Genomic DNA, 21,879 nt, shown 5'->3' with positions numbered 1-21,879 from the left:
ATTGCGGTTAATAATCATGGTGGTTGCCGTTTAAGGAGTTTGGAAATTCCTGGATTTGACCGTCCCTAATGAATGTCTTTAATAGTGACAATGGCCCAAAGCAAACCATATGAAGCATGTAAGAAAAGTTTGTGGAATAAACCTTCTCTCCTCTCTCTATTTTTTATAATTTTTAAATTATTTTTATTTACAAGTAAGAACTAATAACTTAGTTTTACTTTGAACTTTAAACATGGAAAACCTTGAATTGTCTTAGTATTTTACTTTTATGTCTTGCTAAGAAAAGGATACATATCATATATTCTAGATAGGTTGACTACTGTACATTCTAACTATGATAAGGAATCCATTGCAACGTTCAAATCAAGCAATCATACACAGGGGTTTGTGAGACAATGATTATTGGTAAGCTGCATTGTATGGTTGTGTTGAACAGGTGGACAGGTTCGCGGCCAGTATACAACGTAGGATTCCGTCCAACCCTACCCAACCTCCACCTCTGGTCACTCACAACACCTCAGGCAGCGACAGTCTCAGCAGCAACGACCCTGTGGGCGAGGAAGTGAGTATCCAACTACAAACTTAGGTTAAGGATGTATATAGAAAAATAGAGCAAAAGGAATTCTTGATAGCAGGTTTATGTGAATACGAAAATTGCACTCGAGGACAAGAAATACAACAATTATTAAATAGGATATTTCGTTGTCAGTAATAGTATTTTCAACCGAGAAATTTTTGAGTTGGGAAGAGAAATGTCTTTTAATGGTGGCTGTAAAGAGGAAGATATTTCTGTTTTGCCAGAGTGAACTCTTTATTGTTCTTTAGTATCTGATATGCTAACAAAAATCCTAAAACCTAAGCACTTTGGTTTACGTTACATCCTTAAACTTAGGGTAGGAATATAATTTAGGCAGAGTAATGATATTCAATCTTTTTTACACATTTAACTAAAACATAAACACAGATTTTTTTAAGGAGAAGAGTTCAGCTAGCATATCTGAGAAAATGAAAGTCCAGAGGGTAATAGATAGGCCTACACAATAAAAGAACAAAAAATGCAACACTGATATTTTTGTCCTGATGTGAGACTTTGTCAGAAAGTAGGTCGAAGAGAAAATAGATTAGCCCCTGGGCTCTAATTTTCTCAGGTACTCTATTCTTTTTCAGAAAATTCATTACCAGCCGATTGGCATTCCATTTAAATATAAAACACAATCAAATCACAAATGTATGTACTAACAGACACTGTATAGGATTCTCTAAAACCAAACCTTTTACTTTGTATCTTATCTTTGTATTTTGTAAATTCCGTAACCTTTGATAAGTTCTTAGAGTATGGTAGCCTTCCGGAATCTCAATAATTAAATTAGTAAATTATATCTGAAAGTCGGAAACCAATTTAACATTTGTAATGAAGTATCAGAGACATTTCGACGATGATGTTTGTTCACAGAGTAGTCCCCAGATCTCCCTACAGTTGCGCCCCATCCTGCCCCGCAAACAGCTGGAGATTCCCCGCTTCTCCCCCACAGCCGCGTGGAGGCTACTGGCAGCTCTAGAGTCACCCCCGCCTAGTGACGGAGGTGAGGGCGAGGGCGAGGATGAGCTGATCATGCCCCCGACACCTCGGCGGGGCGATAAGAGCGGGGACAGTGGTATCAGCGGGGATGCTAGCCCTCAACATCAGGACTCTACTCACTATTCCCCTCACATAAGGGTAACTTGGAGAACAAATGGCTATAGTTATAAGCCAATTCAACTATAATTAAAACAATTTAGCTTGTAGTATTCTAAAACTTGTTCTGGATATACAGCTTAAAGTTAAGAGTGCATAATATGAGTAATTTTTGAACCGAGTCGAGCCTAGCCCAAAAACTGGAAGGATTGAATTAAACCGAGCTGATTAATATGTTTTATATTAACTTATACTAGTGTCCCTGTTGCTCGAATTCGAGCAATTGCTAAGTATTACAGGCATTATTTTAAAACGAATAACAGTCATAATTTCTGATGAATTTAAAAGATTCGACTCAAAGATTGAAATTCTCAAGATATACAAAACAGATTGATATAATCAACATTTCTTGTAAATATCTTATCATTTTTCTAAAGCTGATCTTGTTTTTCTATCTACAAAAGGTTGTCCATAAAAACAGTTATAAATTCTAAGAAAAAAACAATAAATCAGTAAATGTATATAGTTTGTAAAATTTGCAAAACTGTCAAATTATAAAACTTATTGACTGTTTACAATTAAAATATGTTCTTCTTCTCACATTTAATTTCTTACAACAGCTGGAGTTTCATAAACATTTTTGTTTCCCATGCTAATCTTATGGAGAAATACGAAACTTTAAAGGGCCCCAGGGCCTCACTCTCTAATTATTTCCCTAAAAAGAAAGTTTCCTGCACAACTTCACGTTAAGCTCTTTCCAATGACTTCAAAAACATGTCAATCGGTTCAGTAGTTTCAGAGGAGTAATTGTCACAAAAAACCTGCTTGCGTATTAAATAAGTATAGATATAGATGCTGTTTGATGTTTTGTCTTTGTTTTTGTACATACAGTAAAAAAATATAATTTCTGTTTAGGTCCTATAGGTATTTATTTGAAGAAATACTGTATTCAGGATTGTGTTCCTATACTATTGTGATTGATACTATTACGTTTAAAAGTAAACTTTTTTGCTGGTTATTAAATCACCCTTTTTATAGTTTAAGTGAATTTTTCATGTCTGACATTGATATTAGTTTTTAGTTTCTGACTGATGTAGGCCTTAAATCTGTGTAACTTACTTTGTTGTTTAAATTATTTAAAGTAGCCTAGTTATTGAATGTTATAGGCCAAATGCTAACCACTGGACATTTCATATTGACCTCAACTATACAAAATGTATTTTTTGTAATTTGTTGTAATAAATTCTTGATTCTTGATTCTTGACATCAAATATAAATGTATACTGCATTGAACAATAAAGAATTTTCAATTTCAATACGGTATTTGACATTTTGACACATTCATGTCCCATGTACAATATGAATCAGGTTTTAACAATTGATTGGGTGAGTGGACATGTATTACACTTCTTTGTACAGGGTGTGCCAGAAGTAAACAGCCAAAGTCAAAATTAAGAGAATTTTCTCTTTATTTTGACCCATGGAGTCATTTTTCTGAGTTTGACTGTTTACTCATGGGACACCCTGTAAGCTGTAATAGTGGTGTCATTACTTTGTTTGTGGTTTCAGTGGTTTGTAATATTTACAATGGTTTTTAAACATTTTTCCCTGTTATTTCTGTATCTGAGGAGTAATGTTTACAATTTCGCAATGCTTGATTTGTTATATTTATGTACAGGTTAAGTTTAAGAAATGGCCATGTAGCCCTAACTCTTTGCCTGTCTAGATAAATAATTTTTCATTTCATTTATTTGCAGGCTGCTTGGACTCCTCAGCAAGATCTGGAGGAGACCAGTTCAGACGGGGGGTTGGAGTCCGCCCCCCTCTCCCCTGAGAGTTTACCGCTCGCCAAGTTCTCCCCTCGCTTCTCCCTGTCCCTTCCTAGGGATGACCGCCTGGCCGTCTACACACAGACAGACAAGGTGTTTATTTTATTTTTTGTGTTTCGATACCATTGGGTTTTTGCAAGGGAACAATCAAAACCCTAGTCTTGTCGACCTTTTTTAAGATGGCCTCGTTAATTGATAGATCAATGACAAATGGCATCTGGGTATAGCAGCGATGTCTCTTAAAAACATAGTAACCTTCAGATTTTATGATGAGCACTATAACCAATATTGCCAACTTACCAGCAAATCTGCCACATTCAATACATAAGATGTCCCCTAACTACTCATTTCTTTTGACCACTGATCTAGCACTCTGTAGCTATATTCTTCATCATTTTATACCTCACATCTTAAGCTTGTTTAAATTTTCTGCACCTGATCTATCCTTTTCCATAACTATCTTACTGCATTCATTTTTCTTAAGTAATTTTCATTTTACTGGATGTTTAAAAAATAATGGTGCAATAAGCTGGTGATTCCAACAATGGAAAGAGCTTGTTTATTTTTTTATATGGTTATCTTTTGCATTGAATATTTGATTAACTGAGTTACAGACTTGTTTATTAAATAACTACTACCAACCTATGAAAAATGGTTCAAGTGCGAGAATTTGTTTGAAGTGGAGCTGTTGCAGCTAATCAATGTAATTACTTCCCAAAATATGCAGTACAATGTAGAAGTGCAATAGCTTGTGTTGAACAGTCACAACTCCTTTGAGTTTGAGCTATCTCTGACACACAAAATGCTGTTTTTGCGTTCAATAAACAAGTCTATCACAGTTATCAAGTAGCCAAGGCAAAACTTGGACCTCTTTCCATCGTTGGTTATTAACAGCTGTTGTACTCAAGGCAAACTGAATTCCTCCTTTTTAGTTTTGCACCAGCCACCCATTATATTTCTTTTAATCCTTTGCAGACAAAAGAAGAAGACAGTTTCCAAAGCCTGAAGAAGCTGAAGAGGTCGATGTCAGGCGCGTTGGCTCTAAGTCGTTGTGGCACCAAGGAGACTGGTGCTAGTAGTCTACCTCTAGACAACAACTGGGTGTTGAGCCGCAGTGTTCCTAACTCTCTCAACACTAGCTTGCAGAGGTGGAGCTCCTCTAGTCCCTCGTCTCCTGACCAGGTAGGCTTTGGAATCCTGTAAAATCAGCTGGAGTCGGTTAAATCAGCTGGAGTCAGTTAGAATCAGCTGGAATCCTGTAAAATCAGCTGGAGTCTGACAAAATCAGCTGGAGACTGGTCAAATCAGCTGGAGTCAGTTAAAATCAGCTGGAGTCTTGTAAAATCAGCTGGAGTCTTGTAAAATCAGCTGGAGTCAGTTAGAATCAGCTGGAATCCTGTAAAATCAGCTGGAGTCTGACAAAATCAGCTGGAGACTGGTCAAATCAGCTGGAGTCAGTTAAAATCAGCTGGAGTCTTGTAAAGTCAGTTGGAATCCTGTAAAATCAGCTTGAGTCAGTTAAAATCAGCTGGAGTCTGGTAAAATCAGCTGGAATCCTGTGTAAAGTCAGCTGGAATTCTGTAAAATCAGCTGGAGTCGGTTAAAATCAGCTGTAGTCTGGTAAAATCAGCTGGAGTCAGGTTCATTCATTCACTCATTTGATTACATAGGTATTACATTGCAAAGCCTCTTAGATCTTTAACCAGCTTATTACCGTCGTCTGTTGTACAGGAAGAGGAGTTGTCTGTGGTAAAGCAGCCTTCGTTCTCATACCTGGCGACCGGAGGACACGTCATGTACCTGCCAGAGTACTCTACCCCCCGGTCTCACAGGTTAGTTTCCACAAACCTACAGAGTAGATTTATTGGGTGAACTACTCAGAAAAGCAATATCAATATCATTGCTCACTTTTTTTATCCAAGATTATTTCAGGATACTTACAGTATAATCTTATCAACTTATTTAAAGGACTGTTGCTGATTTATACTTTTGAACAAAACTTTAAATTTGTTATGTAAGGATTTGTGTTCAAATAAAAGGTTTACCTAGATGATAAAGACTCCACTCCAAAAGGAAGGGGACGTGTTGGCATTTTTGCACTTTAAAACCTAAACTTGTTATTTGCACCTAAAGCAATTTATTTCCAAAACATTTTTAGAGCTCAAAAAAATAAATAATTTGGTACATTGAAGTTTTGTTGTGCACTTAATGATCAGAGAAAAAATTCCAAAAACTGCAAGTTAAAAATGCTCATGTTTTTTTATGGAGGCTGAGTAAAATGTTGTAGTTTGCTTGTTTATGGTTATAACTTTATTATCAAATTTGGCAAATTTATTTATTTCATACTAAACTATTAACATTTTATATAAAATTATTTTTATTAGGTTGCCTGTAGCAGCAAACCAAAAGAAATATTTTAGTGAAAATCAACTCAGGCACATAGAAATTTACCTAATCTGCAGGTTTGCTGCAGAGGGTGTATTTTTATTCACTAGGGTCTCCCCCATGTAATATAAATTCCTGGTGTTGTAGGGACAGAGAGAGGACGCCGGCAGCTCTCTCGCTCTCCAAGTCCTGTGAGGACCTCAGTCAGCTAACGCCAGGGGTGTTGCGAGCGATGGAGCCCAAGGGGCGCAAGAAGTTCACCTTCCAGAGCACCATCCGGCAGATCGAGAGGCGGCGGCTGGCGGAGAAACTGTCCAAGGAGGCGGAGCAGAAAGGTATAATCCTGGGTGCAAACACTCTAGAATCTCTGTTAACCAAAATAAACAGCGGGCAGGTCATTAATTCTACAAATGGCTTTTGAACAACCCTTTTTATTCTCTAAAAGATTTTTTTGAAATGCCTTTTATTAATTTTTAAGTAGGAGCTAGCAAATTTATCAAATTACTGTTGGATTTAGTTGGTTATGGGGTTTAATAACTTTCATTATTCTAAATGCCTTGCATTTTTCTGAACAATAAGATTATTTGGTTGTAATATTAAAGTATGTATTGTAACATGTCTCCTTGTGTGTAGTATTCTTGTAAATATTGTATATTGTATTCATGCTAGTTTATAGTTTAGTTAGTATATTGACTATGCTAGTTTTAGCAGTTTTTCGGACATTGTCAATAATTTGTATAAATTCACAAGACAATAAACACATTTCATTTCATTAGGATAACTAAAATTTCTGTAAATGCTTTTCACCGTTTAAAGTTCAGGTAATAATGTAACTAAAGTACTTGCCAAGGTGGTATAATTAACTTTAAGGCCTAATATGGGTCCAATCACAGAGAAGTGTACAGAGGAATCTTGCTTATGGAGCGACCGTGCGCTTTCAGTTCTAGGATGTTGTACCGGAAATATACTTGTGATGAGAAAAAGCCCGAACAGTGAGCGGTGAGAACTGTGCGAAAATTCCTATCGCACAGGGCACAAGGGTCTTCCTACACCATGAGTGTTGTACATGAGGGCGAGGGGATGGTGTTGGGCTTTGCCCTATACACCAGCGGCTAGTGCTAGACACCACTTAAGTGTACTATTGAATGAGTCTGTACCTTACTTTTCTGTGGTCCTATACATTTATTTTGATTCAGCATGTTTTTCAAACTACTGCAATCCTACTGTGTTTGGCAAAATGTTCCAATTTTTTGTTTCTTCTTTTTCACAACGATTTTGCAACGATACCACCACTTTGAACAGAACTGATGGACTAGGGTCCATTTCTTTATACTTTTAGCGGACATAATTTATAATGTAGGTTCAGTGATTGATTGTAGTATGCATTTTCTAGCAATCAACAGCCTTAACGCTTAACTTTGTGCCACCCATCATTGTCACACTGCCATTTAAATGTCTAAAATTAATTTTGCTGTTTTAGTTTTCAGCTGTTTCTGTAAATTTTTATTTTGATTACTGAACATAATGTACTTGTGCTTAATTCAGTCTCTAAGTAACGTAACCATTTGAGTGCCAGTGCTCAGAACGTTTGCCATTTTACAGAGCGACAGAGACTCAATGAGCTAGAAGCAATGCGAAGGGTCGAAGAGGAGTTTCAACGCAAGCGAGAGAGAGAGAAAGCAGATATCCGTCAACAGCTGAGGTTGTACAGTCTGACGCAGGGACGAGACGCTCCAGAGGGGAAAGACGCACCACCACCTCCGTCCACGCAGGTGTTGAGTGAATACCGACAACCTAGACATGACTACAGGGACTTCACACCTCACAGGTGAAGATCATGTAAATTAGATGTGGATGTGATGAGGGGAAAGGCTCCTAACACTGAGAGTTACACTATTAAGTCGCTAGTGGTTTTACATTAATCCAATGACAATTAACAAGTGGGATGACTGTATGAAATAACTCGGTGGTGGGGAAGCAATGATTGTGCGCACATCCTGCTTGGTACTCTAATTGACACAGTAATGTCAGTAGGGGAGAAATTTTGTATAGTAAAGTTTTTTTAAGAGGTTGGCAGGCTCTTTTAAGCTTGCATTTGCCCGTCCTCATAGACTATCTGCCCGTGCGTGTAACGTATCAAGCAAAGCAAGGGGTAAGCCGGTACAGTGCAAAGGAGAACAGTACTGATAAAATGTTTGCGGCATCGCTGCCTTGAGCCTGAAGTCTGTGATGCTACCGACAGCCACCGACTCACCTAAAACAAGTTACAAAGTTTACAAGTTAACTTTTTGACCTTTCATTTAATAGTACACCTGTATACTCACCTCGAAATTTGGTTGCCTATTGTTACAGGTATCAAGAAGAACCAGTGTTGGAAGTTCCTAAGAAGTCAACGGTTCATCCGCAAGTAGTTTACCAGATGCCAAAGAGTACACAGGTCTATGTTGCGCCTCACCTGCACTCGAACAGTGGTTCAGGTTAGTCCATGGATTACAAGATAATTATTCCTAACCATTGTTAACATTACCATACAAAAATATTTTAAAAGGTTAGTTAATTTAAGAATATTTTGTTGTGAAATACTTTTATAAGGTATAAAAACCTGCAGAGTTCAAAACATAATTTACTACAATGAGTTTTATTGGTGTAGTATTTTTACTCCTCTTTGGTTATTCCCACGATTACTAGAAAAATACCGGTATGGATCATAAAAATAAACAAATGGCGTTTTTGGCACGAAAATAAACATTATTTAACATTGCTTAAATGGAACTGTCAAAACATATGTTCAATGCTATTAGTATAGGATTCGGGCCAATAACGTCATTTGTTTATGTTAATGATCCATACCGGTATTTTTCTAGTAATTGTGGTTATTCCTAAGAGATATGTTTTCTTCTCTGTCCACACCCCTCTAGCTAGAGACTGTTATATTGTCAGTGTCTAACACAACTGTTGTCAGGTGTAGGCAGTGTAGGTGATGGAGGGGGAATGTCCACACCTCGCTCATCATGTTCAGACAACTATCGGAGAGACTTTGCTCACGGAGCCGTGCCTCACTCTCTAGCTAGAGACTGTTATCTTGTCAGTGTCTAACACAACTGTTGTCAGGTGTAGGCAGTGTAGGTGATGGAGGGGGAATGTCCACACCTCGCTCGTCATGTTCAGACAACTATCGGAGAGACTTTGCTCACGGAGCCGTGCCTCACTCTCTAGCTAGAGACTGTTATATTGTCAGTGTCTAACACAACTGTTGTCAGGTGTAGGCAGTGTAGGTGATGGAGGGGGAATGTCCACACCTCGCTCATCATGTTCAGACAACTATCGGAGAGACTTTGCTCACGGAGCCGTGCCTCACTCTCTAGCTAGAAACGTTTATATTGTCAGATTCTAACACAACTGTTGACAGGTGTAGGCAGTGTAGGTGATGGAGGGGGAATGTCCACACCTCGCTCATCATGTTCAGACAACTATCGGAGAGACTTTGCTCACGGAGCCGTGCCTCACTCTCTAGCTAGAAACGTTTATATTGTCAGATTCTAACACAACTGTTGTCAGGTGTAGGCAGTGTAGGTGATGGAGGGGGAATGTCCACACCTCGCTCATCATGTTCAGACAACTATCGGAGAGACTTTGCTCACGGAGCCGTGCCTCACTCTCTAGCTAGAGACTGTTATCTTGTCAGTGTCTAACACAACTGTTGTCAGGTGTAGGCAGTGTAGGTGATGGAGGGGGAATGTCCACACCTCGCTCGTCATGTTCAGACAACTATAGAAGAGACTTTGCTCACGGAGCCGTGCCTCACTCTCTAGCTAGAGACTGTTATATTGTCAGTTCCTAACACAACTGTTGTCAGGTGTAGGCAGTGTAGGTGATGGAGGGGGAATGTCCACACCTCGCTCATCATGTTCAGACAACTATCGGAGAGACTTTGCTCACGGAGCCGTGCCTCACTCTCTAGCTAGAGACTGTTATATTGTCAGTTCCTAACACAACTGTTGTCAGGTGTAGGCAGTGTAGGTGATGGAGGGGGAATGTCCACACCTCGCTCGTCATGTTCAGACAACTATCGGAGAGACTTTGCTCACGGAGCCGTGCCTCACTCTCTAGCTAGAGACTGTTATATTGTCAGTTCCTAACACAACTGTTGTCAGGTGTAGGCAGTGTAGGTGATGGAGGGGGAATGTCCACACCTCGCTCGTCATGTTCAGACAACTATCGGAGAGACTTTGCTCACGGAGCCGTGCCTCACTCTCTAGCTAGAGACTGTTATATTGTCAGTTCCTAACACAACTGTTGTCAGGTGTAGGCAGTGTAGGTGATGGAGGGGGAATGTCCACACCTCGCTCGTCATGTTCAGACAACTATCGGAGAGACTTTGCTCACGGAGCCGTGCCTCACTCTAGCTAGAGACTGTTATATTGTCAGTTTCTAACACAACTGTTGTCAGGTGTAGGCAGTGTAGGTGATGGAGGGGGAATGTCCACACCTCGCTCATCATGTTCAGACAACTATCGGAGAGACTTTGCTCACGGAGCCGTGCCTCACTCTAGCTAGAGACTGTTATATTGTCAGTTTCTAACACAACTGTTGTCAGGTGTAGGCAGTGTAGGTGATGGAGGGGGAATGTCCACACCTCGCTCATCATGTTCAGACAACTATCGGAGAGACTTTGCTCATGTTACCGTGCCTCACTCTCTAGCTAGAGACTGTTATATTGTCCGTTTCTAACACAACTGTTGTCAGGTGTAGGCAGTGTAGGTGATGGAGGGGGAATGTCCACACCTCGCTCATCATGTTCAGACAACTATCGGAGAGACTTTGCTCACGGAGCCGTGCCTCACTCTAGCTAGAGACTGTTATATTGTCAGTGTCTAACACAACTGTTGTCAGGTGTAGGCAGTGTAGGTGATGGAGGGGGAATGTCCACACCTCGCTCATCATGTTCAGACAACTATCGGAGAGACTTTGCTCACGGAGCCGTGCCTCACTCTAGCTAGAGACTGTTATATTGTCAGTGTCTAACACAACTGTTGTCAGGTGTAGGCAGTGTAGGTGATGGAGGGGGAATGTCCACACCTCGCTCGTCATGTTCAGACAACTATCGGAGAGACTTTGCTCACGGAGCCGTGCCTCACTCTAGCTAGAGACTGTTATATTGTCAGTTTCTAACACAACTGTTGTCAGGTGTAGGCAGTGTAGGTGATGGAGGGGGAATGTCCACACCTCGCTCGTCATGTTCAGACAACTATCGGAGAGACTTTGCTCACGGAGCCGTGCCTCACTCTAGCTAGAGACTGTTATATTGTCAGTTTCTAACACAACTGTTGTCAGGTGTAGGCAGTGTAGGTGATGGAGGGGGAATGTCCACACCTCGCTCATCATGTTCAGACAACTATCGGAGAGACTTTGCTCATGTTACCGTGCCTCACTCTCTAGCTAGAGACTGTTATATTGTCCGTTTCTAACACAACTGTTGTCAGGTGTAGGCAGTGTAGGTGATGGAGGGGGAATGTCCACACCTCGCTCATCATGTTCAGACAACTATCGGAGAGACTTTGCTCACGGAGCCGTGCCTCACTCTAGCTAGAGACTGTTATATTGTCAGTGTCTAACACAACTGTTGTCAGGTGTAGGCAGTGTAGGTGATGGAGGGGGAATGTCCACACCTCGCTCATCATGTTCAGACAACTATCGGAGAGACTTTGCTCACGGAGCCGTGCCTCACTCTAGCTAGAGACTGTTATATTGTCAGTGTCTAACACAACTGTTGTCAGGTGTAGGCAGTGTAGGTGATGGAGGGGGAATGTCCACACCTCGCTCGTCATGTTCAGACAACTATCGGAGAGACTTTGCTCACGGAGCCGTGCCTCACTCTAGCTAGAGACTGTTATATTGTCAGTTTCTAACACAACTGTTGTCAGGTGTAGGCAGTGTAGGTGATGGAGGGGGAATGTCCACACCTCGCTCGTCATGTTCAGACAACTATCGGAGAGACTTTGCTCACGGAGCCGTGCCTCACTCTAGCTAGAGACTGTTATATTGTCAGTTTCTAACACAACTGTTGTCAGGTGTAGGCAGTGTAGGTGATGGAGGGGGAATGTCCACACCTCGCTCGTCATGTTCAGACAACTATCGGAGAGACTTTGCTCACGGAGCCGTGCCTCACTCTAGCTAGAGACTGTTATATTGTCAGTTTCTAACACAACTGTTGTCAGGTGTAGGCAGTGTAGGTGATGGAGGGGGAATGTCCACACCTCGCTCATCATGTTCAGACAACTATCGGAGAGACTTTGCTCACGGAGCCGTGCCTCACTCTCTAGTCAGTTCTGACTCGGAGATCTCTCAACCCAACACGAGGCCGACGTCTCGCAACATACACCGCAGCAGGTAATACTAAAAATGAGTGACCAAAAGAAAATTGTTTAGGAAATGTTATAATTTATTTTTCAAACCATTCATGGAGTAATGAAAAAACAGGAAAATAGTCGGTTACTAAAACAGTTAAGAATTCCCTATGTATATTTTTTTTACAAATAGAAACCTCCAGTAAAATATTTATGTTCAATACTATGAATGGTATGGAATATTTAAGTAATATATAATTTGGTAGCATAATTACCAAAAAGGTTTTTTCTAAGAGTTTCCTAGCTCACAAAATCACATTTTTTTTACAGAACTTGTGTATAACATAGATAACAGGAATGGTAAATATTTCTTCCATATGCACTGAAGCAAATTTTTTCTACTTTTTGCTTGAATACCAAGACTCTTGATATAATTTCATTTAAGACATTTTCACTTGCACTGCTTTCAAGTTCTTTTCACGTTTTCTTCAAGGCTCACCGCACAAATCTTAGAAAGTTTTAGATGCACAAAAACAAGTTTTAGCTACTAACATTAGGTTTGAAAAGTTTACCCTATAAACTTGAAACAATTGTAGTTTATAACTAATGAGAATTTACAGACATCTTGATTGTAATATAACGATCAAAAAACAATATTCCCTTCCTCTAAATAAAAAATTATGGTCAACAAGGTATTCACTGAGTGTACTATCCAAGGTCACGCCGCTAGAAGTCTGCTTGACAGTATATCATGTTCACTCTTTGCTGGCTTATGGCATCACTCTATGAGGTAACTCTGCAGAGGCCAAGAAAGTGTTCACTTGCCAAAAGTCAATTCTCAGAACTATTTTTCACCAGATGTCTAAAAAAACTGTTAACCTTTTTTCAAAAAACGTTCCATTTTAACATTACCATCTCTTTATATATTTGAAATAGCAAAGTATGTTCATGCAAATCCTTTCTTTTATGAAAAATATAAAATAACTATCAAACGAGAAATAATAAAAAAATTTCAAAATCCCAAACCTTTGCACACAAAATTTGAAACTGGGCCTCTACATGAGATTAAAAATCTACAATCATTTACCTAATTCATACAGAACTTTATCAAAATCAAATTTTACATATAAGCTGAAAGAGACTTTGAGCCAGAAAGCATATTAGAAAATTCAGACTTTTTTAAGATAAATTTTTATAGTTTTTACTCTTGTTAGGGTATAATTAGAGAACCTAGATAAAAATTAGTTATAAATTGACCATGTACCAGCTTGGGAATTACTTTTGTAATTATTGTACAGGTGTCATGTACAATAAAGCTTTCTCTTGTCTATTGTCTCATAGTAGCAAAATTGTTAAATCTAATGTTATTTTATGGGAATAAATGTAACTTGTTTATTTATGGAAATATTTTAGTAAAAAATCAATTGGACAAATTGATATTCGCTTATTCTGCAGGTTTACTGTGGCAAAAGTTTTTTATTGCTTTATAATTTTGTATTTTAATTCAAACTGATTGTGTAAATTTAATAATATTAAGATATTTTAGTTTTATATTTATCTAGCTGGAACTCCTACTGCTGGACATTTACACATGGTAATTAGATTTACTCTACTGCTTGCTGTTACCATTGACTGTAAGACGACATACTGACTGAACCTGGCAACAGATTGTTTGACTGTTACCAAAGTTTTTGCATGATTATCTTTACTAACACACTGGGATGGGTTTTTAATTGCATGTTTAACAGTTTACTTGCATGTGACATGCAGCTCTTGTACAGCTATTTAGACGTATTTTCTTCCAGTTCAAAAGAATACCTAACAGTCTTGCTAGATAATAATCCATATGCACTTTTCATGTTTATTCAGTTTGCGTTTGCATAAATTATATTTTGAAATAGAGCTTTAATCAATTGAATCCATAATCAGTAGTAATTGAAAGTCACTGATAGTCATAATCCCAAGTATAATATTTTGATAGAGCAAATAAATTTCAAAGCTTTAATAAAGTTTCAACTTATGTAACTGGAGGTTCAAAATGTTATTTTGCATATTATTAAGGTTCATTGGGTGTTGAAGGAAATCTTAAATTTTTTATGGTTTAGGATATACAAATTTTATGTTAGCTGATGATACCAAGTTATGGTCAATAATTGAAACTGGTGAATTTTGACACTGAGAGTAGACTCCTCATTCTATTGCAAAATCTTAAGTCCATTTTGATGTGTGTTTTAGCTTGTGTGTGATGGTGTCAACCAAATCTCTTTTCTTATTTTAGGACATATCTTACAGTATAGCTTTACTCTTAAAAATATCAGGAGGAAAAACAATAGTTTACAAGTAGAATGTTGCGTTGAGTAAAAAAATTAAGTTTTGCAGTTGATTAAGTAAAATTAATTAAATAGTTAACCAAAAAAACACCCTCTACATCCCTGAATAGAAACACACTTTTAAAATGGTCCTCCATTACAGTGGACTCCCTCTTATCCGGACACCTTTTAACCGGACATCTGTTTAACCGGACTACATTCGGCGGAAATGACATCTCTTTAACCGGACAATTTTTATCAGCACATTGGTTTAACCAGACTAGATCGGCAGGAAGTGGGCGGTACTGAAACGACTATTCTCGTGGGAAAGAATTGAGACCAGGAATCACGTGACTAAATACAATGCTCTCTAAAATTGAAGTTGAATATCACAGTAAACGGTCCGTTTTAACGAGTTTTTGGAGACGTCGGTTTAACCGGAAAAACTGTTATCCGGACTGGCCTCGGTCCCGAGGGTCCCGGATAAGAGGGAGTCTACTGTAATCCATTGGATGGCGGATGTGTAAGGGACGTTTAATCCAAGGTGAAACTAATGGTATTTGTAAATTGTATTGTATTATGTGTACAATATGTGGTTCGTTGTATAGACTAAAGAAGGCTGGGAAGTGTGGCTTTGGTGTTTATCTTTGAAAAACATGTTTAAACAGTTTTTAGCATTAAACATTTTTTTGTGGCTACATTTTCTCTTTTACTAGGATGCTAGGCTCTTTCACATTACTTCAGGCTAGGCATTATCATTTAGATAAAATTCACCGGCTTTTGGTGGGACTCGGACCCGGAACCTCAAGTCTGAAGTCCTGCGCTCTACCAGTAGACCTGCTCACTCCCGTTTGTGTGTACACTAGTGGCATGTCCAAACAAAATGCAAACAAAAACAAAATGTTTTGTGGATCACGGGGGATCAAACCTGTCCCTCTCGCACCAAGGTTTTTTTCATTTTGCACGCAAATTCGGTGACATTTTGTTTTTTTTTTTTACATATATGGTTGTTTGTTTCTCATATTTCAAACTTTTTTTGAAATTCCTAAATGAAAGAAAGCCAAGCCACACTCGACGGCCGCTGCATGGTTCGTAGGTTTGGACTAACTGGTGTTTTTTGCCAATAACCAGGTTTTAGCTCGGCTGGTTGGTGTATTGATTTATCTAGTCAACTTCACTGCAAGTACCTTCATCTTGGCAACTTATAACAGGTAAAAACCTAGCTTAGGTAGACAACTGAAGCTTAAAGAGCGAGATTTACTGTTGAAAATCTTATCATTTTGATCAAAATCGCTGTCTTTTATGCTGAAATAGGTATTTGTATGGTCCTGTTGGATTTTGTGTGGCTAAAAGTAGGGATGGGTAAGTTACAGGGATGAGCATCGATAGCTCAACCATCGATGAACTGATAACATTGTCGCAAAAACATCGATGTTTTCAGGGCAAAAACATAGATAATCAATGTTGTATTTTGAGATTTTTTCTGCTTTCTGTCGCAGCTTAATTATCCCTAGGTTGGAAACTAGCTAGACGTTCATAACCTCAACAATGTAGATGGTTATCTTACTGTACTCTTGTCCAGTTTGCAATATTTTTTTAAATTCGACATTTCATCAGCCTTTCAATGGAATAATAAATAAATATAAATAAAAAGTTCAATATCAGTCATGAAAAAATTATGTTTTGATAGGTAGTTGGCCAAAAACATCAATTTTTGACTAAAACATTGATGTAGCCCAACTAAAACATCGGTAGCCTACCATTGATGTAAAATTATCAAACATCGATAGAAAAACAAGTCCATGGTTCTAAGACTATGGATGCTCATCCCTAGTAAGATACAAGAGTTATCCGGAAATAAGTGGGAAAGTTGTTGATTTGACAGCCTTACAAACACTAAATTCAACCTCACCATATGACGCCTACATCTCTGGCCACACATACTAGAAAATACAGTAAACTCCATCTACAATAATGTCAAATTGTTAGTACTGAGAAATAAGTTTTTTTGTGTCCCCTAGGTGAGTTATGCCCTAAAGACTTATTTTGTAGTAGACTTTGCAAATGAATATATGGCATTACCTAAACTAAAGGGGATTGTTTAATCGTCTGAAAACGCTGCTTATTGCAGTAATATTTTTGTACATGTTAAATACCGTGTGTTTTCCAGGTCGGCGAGTCCTGGTCGCAAGTCGCCTCGGGTCGTAAGTCCGATGGAGATCACGTTGCATCTGAAACAACTCAAGATCCTGCAACAGCCGGCCAGTCCGGTACCGTGCCCTGTGCCGGACACGGTACACCCAGTGCCGGACGGCACCACGGAGGCGCCACCAGAGACCCCTCCTCCAATCATACCACAGGTGGGAGTAGCACTGTAGCCAATAAATAGTAACTAAAGCTCGATAGGCTATGCTTAAGTGTCATTAATGTAATTTTCAGGCTTAATGTAAACATCATCTTTAGACCAACAAATGAAAAATGTTGTAGAAAAATCGAACGATTAATGCGAACAGATCCTGAAACATCGAGAACACTTTGGTTTTTTTTAAATCACAATGAAACTTTCTGCAGTAATCTCCTTAGATCAAATAATCCAACCAATAAACTGGAAAGAAATTGACCTTTGAGACAAATTGACAAAAATAATTCAGTTTCTAAGTAAATCAATACAAACGCTTTTAAATGAAAGCAGTCCAAACCTATTGGTGTTTTTGGGATGTGCCGGGAATTGAACCCATCCTTCATGCACCAAAGTCTGAGACGTTAACCTAGGCTAGCAACACATTCAAAATTGGTCAGATATTGGGCATGTCCATGCTGTAGAGGATTCAAAAGTTTATTTTTCCACCATTTTGTTTCTGTTTCAGCCTCCGCCACCGCCCATGTTGTCGACCCTGGTGCCTCGCCTCGGACTAAGCTCTCTTGCTCAACCTTTCGCCCCGAAGCCGAAGGCGTTTCGACCAATCTCGTTTAATCCGACTTCCAACAAAGTTGCTCAAACCGCCATGTAACGATTTATATATTTATCGGTGTATTATTGTATGTAAATTATTTTATGATTATGTACAATTGAATTATATATAATGTATAAACATGTAAATAAACTGTAAGTTCTGTGGTTTCGGTTGTTCTTTAACATCTGTTACTTTATTGTCGATTAACTCTTAAAATCTTGTTTCTTTACTAATTGTATGAAATATACAACTGTACGTAAATTGTTGTTTTATATAAATACCTACCTTTATGCAGATATTTTTCCTAGCTACAAAATTGTTATTAATATGAAATATAATAATCCATTTTGATTATGGGAATTAGAAATTCACTCTAGAGATTAGACAACAATTGCAGACTTGCAATGAATTTGCTGCTATATAGTTGCTGGCTAAATATGGCGAAATATTTTCATTTCAAAAATTGTTTATAAAAACTTCTAAAAGCATAGAGCCAATGAAACCTCTTAAAAGTTGTCTCAAAGCTACTTTTGAACTTGATATTTCAAGAAAGGTTTACAACACTATTTCTTTTACCAGATTTAAGTTTCTGAGAACTATAATGCGTGTTCATAAGATCTGGACGTAGCTAAATATGTAGAATGGTATGGCCACAGGCTTAGATGATTTTTCAGAATTCATCAAATGTTCCAGTTCAGGTATAATGAAAAGTGACGTTTTACAGTGTCAACATCATATTTTGAAACTTGTGAAATCCCTGGTATTTTTAAAAGGTTAACAAATTGATACTGAATTTAAACCCTGAAAAAAGTTACATCAGCCTGAGAGCTACCACGTATTACCCTTCTTAACTTCTAAGCATTTGCTAAATTTGGGGATGTTCTGAAGGGAAGTACTTGAGACAACTCGAGTATGGTTTTCGCAGAAGTGAGCTATTTATCCGTTTCTGTTTGGAAATTAAGCTATCATGTTTAAAACCCGGCTTCCTTCTACATTACTAAATACTCATTGGTTGAAATTGCAGTCAATGACAGTGAAATAATAACTTTTTATAATTAAAAAAAGGTCATTGAGTGATTGAGTACTCAACTTTTAATAGTAACGAATTTTGAAAAGGAATACAGTTCAGCTAGCTTGCCTGAGAAAATTAGAGTCAAGAGCAATACACAACACACTAGATTAATAGATACACAATAAAATAACACAAAACATAACACTGGTATTTTGTCCTTTTGAAGATTTCTTTAAGGATGAAGAGGAATTAAGTTGTCAGTTGTTCAACAAAACTGGAGTGATCTTCATAGTTGCCAACTTTGGCCACCGAAAAAAGTCTAGACACTGATACTATACTATACAAAAACACATAAAAGGATTTTACTAAACAAACTAACAAAGCTACCTTCAATCTACATTTGAAATGGATTTTGAAATTGAATTACTTATCAGCTGATGGTGTTTATTTTTCATCCCACCAATGTTTGTTTTGGTTGGTCTTATTTGTTTTCTGACATAGAATTTTATTTATACTAACTCAGATATTCTTAAGAGTGATTCTAGATTCAAAATGAAAGGAAGTTTGAAAACTTTAAGAATCAACAACCATTCAACTAAGACAAACTTCAATGATTGGTCAGATCCAAAGTACACAATACCTTGTAAGAGAGAGACTTCAATCTTTGATGGTAAAACTTCCTTACCATCAGAAGCAGAGCTGAGTGATAAAGATGATGTGAGGTCAATTACATCCAATACTTATGTTGAACTAGGAGAATTACGACATAGGATAAGAACAGGATCTCCCCTGATGACCAAAAAAGAAGTGAGAGAGTACAGACTACCGTTTCATGAGAGTTTACTTCTCAATTTAAAAGATGATGGGTTTTTGTTGACCCATGAGTTTGTCAAAGACCTGATTGCTGTTGATGAAGCATATCACAAGGAACCAGGAAGGGATAAAACGGAGAAAAGAAAAATTTTGAAATATACTAAATCTGCACTGGTTCCACTTGCCAATGGATTGATGAAGGCTGAAAGTTCTCGGTTGAACGAAGAAAAAACCCAAGAGGCAACAGCATTTCTAGATTTGGCAACGTACTTTGGCAACTCCGAAAATTCATGGTCTTGGATCGCTCTTGAGATGTTCGAACAATGCATGGAAGTGATGAAAAATATTGAACAGCCTGACCCTCAGTTACAAGCGATTTCTAAACATTTATACGGTTCTTTTTTGTTTTACAAACAGCAAGATTTTAACGAAGCAAGAGCTCAAATAGAAAGCTCAATGGCCTTGTCTGAAGGTAAATATTGGAAAGTCGGTGAAACAGAGACAAATCTTTACCTTGAATCTTGTGGTCTGCTGCATAAAATATTTCTGGAAATGTCTCAGAGAGAATTGATCCGTGAGAATATAGAGGAAGCGATACAATTGTGTAGAAACAGTTTACTCTGGGCTAAGGTTATCAGTGACAAGTCTGCTGAAGCTGATGCGCTGCACAAGTTGATTAAGATTTATCTGTCAGCCCAGCTACTCAACTCAGTCCCAGAGCTGCTGGAGTGTTACATGAAGCTTTGTACAGAACTAGGAAATGTCCAAGGCCAGTGTGAGGGTTACATCCTGAGTGCGAGATACAACAGTTATGTTGATAACAAGTCCAATGTCATCGAAGACATGAAAAATCTCTTAAAAATTGCAACAGAAAACCACATAACAAAGATGGTCGCTTTAGCCCATCACAAGTTGGCCTCGTACAGCCTACTGGCAGGATCAGATCAAGAACTGCTTGAACATTCCATCAAAGCTTACATGTCCTATTTGAATTTGAATGCGAATATGAAAGAGAGAGATGAGGCGAAATGTCTTGTTGGAATCGCACAGGGTCAGCAAATGGTGAAAGCCTATTGCAATTTAGTTTTCGAAGCTGACAATAACAATATTAAGCAACAATCTAGCTTGTTTCATTGGAAAGATTTGAGAATACCGTTCTCTGAGCATAAACTTGAGTTGATACCTGAAATATCTCCAAATGTCAACCTTTTGGAAAGAGTGGAATGGAAGAGAGCAGAAGAAAATTTAGATCGAGTCCTTAGACGGCAGTCGATATCAATGATGACTTCAAGAAGAGCTTCGACGATTATGTTTCGTCCAATACGTCCTTCCCATTCTAATACCACACACACAACCATAGCAAAAGACAGGAATCAAACGGTAAACGAGCAAACATTTAAATCGTCCAATTCAACCATAGAAGAAACTAAATACAGAAGCATTAGTTTCTTGGATAACAGCCAAAATATACAATCTGCCTCAGAATTAATTGAACAAGATTAAATATGCTTGCAGTGTATGCTTGGATGCAATTCATTTAGTTGTTTCTTGTAATTCTTGTAAAAACTTTGTATTTTACACTGGAGGTTTTGTAGTGATTGGGGTAGGCCTACATATCCAAGTTTTTTTTTTTTTTTAAGTTTTACCTACCATAAGAATTTGATTCAGTTACCGGTACTATTTTCTCACTTAAAAACTACGATATTTGGTGGATCGGACGTACCCAAAAACAAAATGTGTTCAACATTTTTCCTTGTGCTCTATAACCGTATTCATTGAAAACAACTGAAAATTAAAACTTCCAAATTCATGGTCAAATTCTTAAGACTAATAGTTAGACTAATAGGTGCATACAAAATCAAAGCACAGGTTAGTCACAGCCACTAAAACCACTGCATTTTTCACTTTCCTCTTTTAGGTGGCTAAAAAAATGCACACAAAGGTCTTAAATAGTGATTGATTTCTGCTTTAGTTGCTTTATTTATATTTTAAAATGTCACTAACAAGTATTTCATTAAAATATAGAATATTTTATTCTACTGACATTGACTACAACTAAGTAGAAAAACCATGATTTTTGTTGAAAATTCAGGTTGCATAATCTTGTACCTATGTTTTTATTAAAATAGCATCTGTCTACAATTTTCATACAAAGAGGCATTTGTTCACTTGAATTAGTTTGCTAAACAGCAGTTTTTTCAATAACTCAGCTTTTGTTGTTAACTTTTGCTAAGAGGGTTCTATCCGGTCAAGTCAAGATGGCGGCTAAACATGCCTCTACAGTACAAGCTCTCAACACTCTAAAACTAATTTGTTTCCAATGATTGTGTGCTCTTAACACATCAGAGCTTGCAATTGATGGGGATAAATTATTAATGTTTAACTATTATTTAGAAGCTAAAATGACTCATGAAAAGACTAATTTACAGATTTTCAAAGTGATCTTGTAAATACTTTAAGCTTTAAGAAACAATTATGAAGTTTCATCCGATATTTTACAGTTTATTTCATCTCGATAAACACTTAAATAATGCCACAAGGTTCTTTTTTGTAGA

At 37.9% G+C, this 21,879-nt stretch overlaps 2 protein-coding genes across 2 annotated transcripts in view; both read left to right on the top strand.

Moving 5' to 3' along the window:
- The window catches only part of LOC128997011 (nascent polypeptide-associated complex subunit alpha, muscle-specific form-like), a 78,066-nt gene extending 60,306 nt beyond the window's left edge, over nucleotides 1-17,760 (top strand). The window contains exons 10-20 of the mRNA XM_054422589.1: nucleotides 437-562; nucleotides 1,454-1,717; nucleotides 3,433-3,597; nucleotides 4,480-4,686; nucleotides 5,236-5,336; nucleotides 6,037-6,224; nucleotides 7,492-7,717; nucleotides 8,242-8,366; nucleotides 12,132-12,279; nucleotides 16,716-16,905; nucleotides 17,413-17,760. Of these exons, the coding sequence (XP_054278564.1) occupies nucleotides 437-562; nucleotides 1,454-1,717; nucleotides 3,433-3,597; nucleotides 4,480-4,686; nucleotides 5,236-5,336; nucleotides 6,037-6,224; nucleotides 7,492-7,717; nucleotides 8,242-8,366; nucleotides 12,132-12,279; nucleotides 16,716-16,905; nucleotides 17,413-17,556 (1,884 nt within the window). The 3' untranslated portion in view covers nucleotides 17,557-17,760. The remainder of the gene's footprint in view (nucleotides 1-436; nucleotides 563-1,453; nucleotides 1,718-3,432; nucleotides 3,598-4,479; nucleotides 4,687-5,235; nucleotides 5,337-6,036; nucleotides 6,225-7,491; nucleotides 7,718-8,241; nucleotides 8,367-12,131; nucleotides 12,280-16,715; nucleotides 16,906-17,412) is intronic.
- Nucleotides 17,761-19,000: 1,240 nt separating this feature from the next.
- Nucleotides 19,001-20,838, top strand: LOC128996941 (uncharacterized). The gene has a single exon (XM_054422483.1). It carries the CDS (start codon nucleotides 19,064-19,066, stop codon nucleotides 20,825-20,827), a length of 1,764 nt encoding a protein of 587 aa, XP_054278458.1. The 5' UTR covers nucleotides 19,001-19,063; the 3' UTR covers nucleotides 20,828-20,838.
- Nucleotides 20,839-21,879: the final 1,041 nt, after the last annotated feature.

Source organism: Macrosteles quadrilineatus, unplaced genomic scaffold (assembly GCF_028750875.1).
Source record: "Macrosteles quadrilineatus isolate MER2022 unplaced genomic scaffold, UCM_ALF_1.0 Scaffold_6__1_contigs__length_79288215, whole genome shotgun sequence".
NCBI lineage: Eukaryota > Metazoa > Arthropoda > Insecta > Hemiptera > Cicadellidae > Macrosteles > Macrosteles quadrilineatus.
This window is presented reverse-complemented; position numbering and strand designations above follow the sequence as displayed.